Genomic DNA, 5,063 nt, shown 5'->3' on the forward strand with positions numbered 1-5,063 from the left:
CCAACCCCAAGTCACGGCTGTAGGGAGTAGAACTGATCCAATAAGAAAATCGGCAGTGGCCATTGATAACACGATCAACCCAGATGGCGATCTGCGAAGCTTCTTTAGGGGGTCTTTCCAAATTGACCAAATGACCAACGAGTATCCAAAGAAAATTATCGGAGCACATGCGATTCCAAGATTGACAAAGGTTACAGTTATAGTCTCTAAGTTGTCCACTCTCAGCCAGAGTACATTGAAAGTTTCTTTGCTTGTCATATTCCAAAAATCGTGATGGCTCACAAGCGCAGTCATTCTCATTCAAAACGCAATTCAAATGTAGAAAGCAGCTTAAGTTGGGTCCCTTGTCTGATTTACATGAGGTTTGTGATTTGCTTTGAGGACTCTAATTAAGGAGATTCCGAACATCACATTGTTTGTAAACTAGGCCAAGATAATGACAGGATGTTAATGTTTGCTGTTTCAGCAATTTGTGGGCATGTAATTGAACTAATGCGCCGAGGCGAAAGCTAATTGGTTAGGTCGTATTCAAATTTCACGATCTTCATTTCAAACTAATCATCATACGCTATCGTACTCACGAGGAGATGACTAAGTTATTCAGTGATGCTCAGCTGAAAATTAAGCTTTTGACAATGTGTTGCCTCGGGGTTAAAAAGTGATTCGGTCTCTTTGAGGGGTCTCTTACTAGTGTACAAAGATATAGAGAGATTAATAACTGATATGATCTATGAGAAGGGACGCTATCGAAAGTTGCATGCAATTAAGCAATCTCGTCAAGTTGTTGAAACTTTTTTATTTGCGCTATAAAGCAAATATTTTTGCACGATTAAAGTCTCTAAAAGAATTTAAGACAATAGAATAATATGAGTATAATCATTGACTAAATTTTTGAACTGTGAAAGTTGGCCTAACCAAATTGTTAGTTGATTGTTACGTGATCCAACCGCATGCATCAATATCTTTCACAAAGGGAGATTTGAGGGGGCATCTAAAAACAATAAGACGGTTTTGAACAATAAGGATATTAGTAGTTGTTAAAATATCGTTTCCGTCTTAATGACATCAATGAAGATAAAGAAGCATGTCATGAGCATTTTCACAAATTGAAAGACGAGGGTTGAATCATAATCCTAAACATAGAAGTACGATTAGGTTTTTGTGTGTATAGTTTTCTTGTTTTCTTTGTAAAAGTCTCGTCTTCTGCTTTAAAGAAGAATTTTTTGGAGTCAAAGTGGAGAGAATACACAATTGGAAATAGAAGCTTCCAATATACTTCAATACAACCGCAAACTTTATATTGTCATTATCTTCTTGAGGTCAAAGCGAACCAAAGTGTCTTCAACATAAGACTTATTTTTACACGAGTCACCGAGTTGCAGACTCCATCGAGGAATTAACTCAGATAACAGGTTGAAATGGCAGCCGTTCTTGGCCACTACAACATTTGGAACTTAACAAGCGGGCAAGCTCTTCAAGAAGGATGGCTAAGCCTACAAAACGTGAGGCCACTCTCAACGATCAGCGCTGCCTTATCGATAGCAATGGCACCCGTAATCATATTTGGAAATATTTTGGTCTTAGTTGCAGTTTGGAAAGATCCTCTCAAGAAACTCCGATCGTCACCCTCCAACCTCATTTTGACATCCATGGCCATAGCAGACCTATTAGTTGGCTTGGTGGTTTGTCCGGTAACTGCTTATTGGGGCTTGGTGATATCTGTCCGAGAAGAATCACCACTTGATCTTTCTGTGATATGTGCCCTCAACGTTTTCTCTGTAAACGTGAGTTTTGGCCATATGTTCCTTCTAACAGTGGACAGAGTCTTCGCCGTAATTACGCCCCTTCGTTACCGTGCAACAGTTACAAATAAGAGAGTTTTTATTGCCAACTGTGCTTGCTGGATTTATTTCATAGTTTTTGGCATTGCATTCCTCGTGTTGCGCGATTTATTTGCCATAATGGGGGCTGTCTACAACTTTCAACTTCTATTTATGCTTTTGGGCATGTTGGCCATGTACGTAATGATCTTAAACTACTTTCACCGATACTCCAAAGAAAGAGCAGAAGGACACTCACTCAGAGATCGTAACATTATAATGCAAAGAGAAAAAGATCTCTTCAAGGCCATATCGGTCGTCGTCTGCGCATTTCTCATCTGTTACATGCCGTGGTTCATTATTAAAACGTTGATCTACTTTTGCAAAGCGTGCCAAACACATCTATCATTACTGATGATTTCTTTCGCATTTTCAGGAAGTCTGAAGTGCGCAAACTCGGGTTTAAACCCATTTTTGTATACGTGGCGACTCCCAAAGTATAGAGAAACATTACTATACTTTTGGAGGCAACTCATTTTAAAGAAAGGAAAAGCTAACAAGTCAAAATTTACGATATCTTAAAGCTTCTGTCGAGGGTTTAGTTGTCAGAAAGCACGAACCTTAAATGTCTTAATTTTGATTGTTAAATATACAGATCTAATTGCATAGAAGGATGGTGTTGAATATTTAATATCTGCCGTGTTTCGAACAATCATCAGATTTCGTAAACAGAAGGACCGTGGGGGTTAGTGGATTGCTTGATTGAAGTACGACGTCAGTATCTGAAGATTTTACCCTTCCAGATTTAGAGAGTGACGAGGGTCTCATTGGGTTTAACCATGAGCTGTAAAACGGCAAATAAAAGTTAGCCTTTAGGCAAAAAAAACTTGACAACTTTTAACTGTTAGTCGTAAAGAAAGTTAATGGTTAAAATTTTCTTTCAACCGTAACGGAAAGAAATTAAACGTCAGCAGTAAAATGGTTAACATTTCAACTGTTAGCAGTAAAAGAAGTTATCACCCCAGTGAGACACTCAGTGATTTATCGCCTTTGAAAACCATAAATAGCACTTGCGGGAGAGCGAAGTTCAATGCGAGTTTCTCTCGCATTGAAACTGATGCATATTAGAAGGTAGTTTTCTTGCGTGTCGGGATTTTCATTTGAGTTTGATAAATTAATATGAGATCCTTTGAGCCTTAATCAAGCGATCGACACACCAAGCTCTAGGGCAATATCTCGTAAATATCTTTATTTGGGAGCAAATAAATAAAGTTATCATGAAGTCACTCACGAGAAACGAGTTTCAATTTCCTGTAAGTTTTTTTTAAGTTCCGATCACCAATATCTTAGTTTGTATAGGTAATCACATGATTTTAAGGGCAATTTGGAATAAATAAGCACGAGTTATTTTTTTTTAAAGACTAATAAAATTGCACGAGCCCGTAGGGTAAGTGCAATTTGTGGTCTTTGAAAACATTAACAAGTACTTATATATTCCAAATTGCACGAGAAAAATCATGTGATTACGTGTTAATAATATACATGAAAAAATATAAGATAGCTTATCATAATTAAGCAGAAGCAAAGCGCGCGCATCAAGTCCAAAAGTACCTTGTGCAAACCGTGCGTTCGGTCAAAACAACCGCGTACGACCAAAACGTTAATATACAATGATATCTTCACATCTTTAAGGCACAAAAAAGTTCAAAGTCCGACTAAACAGTTAAAGGAATTGTTCAGTCTTTGTCTGAATCACTTTCATCGGCGATGAAATGGAATCGTCGTTTCCGAGGTTTAACCGTGTTTGTTGCTGACTTGGCGTAGGATCGCTCGGGCAAAGTGTTAAGCTGGGTCGGCTCGTAATTTTCGATTTCCTTGGTAATTCACTTCTCTAAACGCCACTTTCTCCAAACCGACAACCAAAAAGCAGTGCTTTTTACAGTGTTTTCGTTGTTAGAGCTGTTTTTCAGCTGCGGTGGCGAAAGAAAGCCCACTTAAATCGCCGGCCATTGTTCCGCTCGCAAATTTTCAAATTTTGTTGCGACATTCAAGGCTCGCATTTGATTGGCTATCTGTGAGTTTCTTTGATTATCGACTGATCTGAATTTGGTTTGTTACTTCTTTGCACTAAATCAACCCTGATCTGAACTAAATTAGCAGAAAACTGCATTTATCTCAACCAATCATAACTGATTAATTTTTCAATGTCTATCAGTAGGGTGCAAATAAATTTAGAATAACACCAGGCATTACTCAAGAGAATCGAGTTACAACTTTCTTTAACTTCTGTCCGAGTTAAAAAACCAAACCGCCAGACAGTAGAGGGCAAGTAATTGTAGAAAGCTTTGACCCGAAAAAGTTCTGTTTAGCGCAGCCTGATTTGCGTTATGAGAACCTGTCGCTTCCTACTTCAGTGGCGGAAAGCAAGAGTAGAAAAATGTTAAAAACTTTGGTGTAATGTGACTCCTTTTTGCCGAAAACTCTACGAAGAGAACAAGGCTTAGGCTTATATTTCCGATGAGTAAAACCAGCATCTAACTGACGGAGGCACAGAAAATGACCCTTTGCTTTCAATTAATATCTTAATGAAGATTTATAACCTCCTTTTCACTCTTTTTTCCGGCAACAGATCGTCCCTCTTACCTTACTCTATGATTACTATTTCTGTACACGCAAACTGATCATGTTAACTTCCGAGAATCATAATCCTTTACAGTCCTGTTCATGCTGTTTTCTGTCGAGTAAATGTCTCGTTATAGGTAAAAATAGTTGTAACAAAGTCCAAATTTTGAGATTTCAAGGATCTTTCTCGGTAAGATTTTGAAGTTCTCAACTCTTTCGTTTCTAGGAAGTCGTGACAGTTAGGAGTCCAAAAAACTTGTCATTCGTTTATCTTTCTGTGCCATTTCAAATACAATTACATCAGTTTACAACAATTGTTAAGGAAAGACGGATTAATAGCAGGGAAATCTAATAAATACCATTAAGTATTGTAGGCTTGGGTTCCTCCACAAAAAGTATTCAGTTAAATAACCGTAGATAACAGAATAGTAAATACCCAGTTTACAAGCCATATTTATTATCCATGGAAGAATGAGTAGTTGCTGAGAAAAGTTATCTCAAATCTTTTTTCTGAAGAATGCTAGAGATGAGGAGCCAGTGATCTCAAGATTAAGGGAGTTGAAGAAAACTGCTGAACATATTTGTTTCACAAAATGTAGAGGAAAGGAGTTTGCGTGCCTT

The 5,063-nt window shown here is 37.9% G+C and overlaps 1 protein-coding gene across 1 annotated transcript; it reads left to right on the plus strand.

Moving 5' to 3' along the window:
- The first annotated feature begins 1,329 nt into the window (after nucleotides 1-1,329).
- On the plus strand, nucleotides 1,330-3,054 carry LOC131788263 (adenosine receptor A1-like). Its single transcript, XM_059105357.2, has one exon. The coding sequence runs from the start codon at nucleotides 1,419-1,421 to the stop codon at nucleotides 2,400-2,402; it is 984 nt and encodes a 327-aa protein (XP_058961340.1). The 5' UTR covers nucleotides 1,330-1,418; the 3' UTR covers nucleotides 2,403-3,054.
- The last annotated feature ends 2,009 nt before the right edge of the window (nucleotides 3,055-5,063 follow it).

This window comes from Pocillopora verrucosa, chromosome 1 (genome assembly GCF_036669915.1).
Source record: "Pocillopora verrucosa isolate sample1 chromosome 1, ASM3666991v2, whole genome shotgun sequence".
NCBI classification, from domain to species: domain Eukaryota; kingdom Metazoa; phylum Cnidaria; class Anthozoa; order Scleractinia; family Pocilloporidae; genus Pocillopora; species Pocillopora verrucosa.

Coding starts and splice junctions, on each gene's coding strand:
- LOC131788263 (XM_059105357.2), top strand. CDS start 1,419: ATGGCAGCCGTTCTTGGCCACTACAACATTTGGAACTTAACAAGCGGG.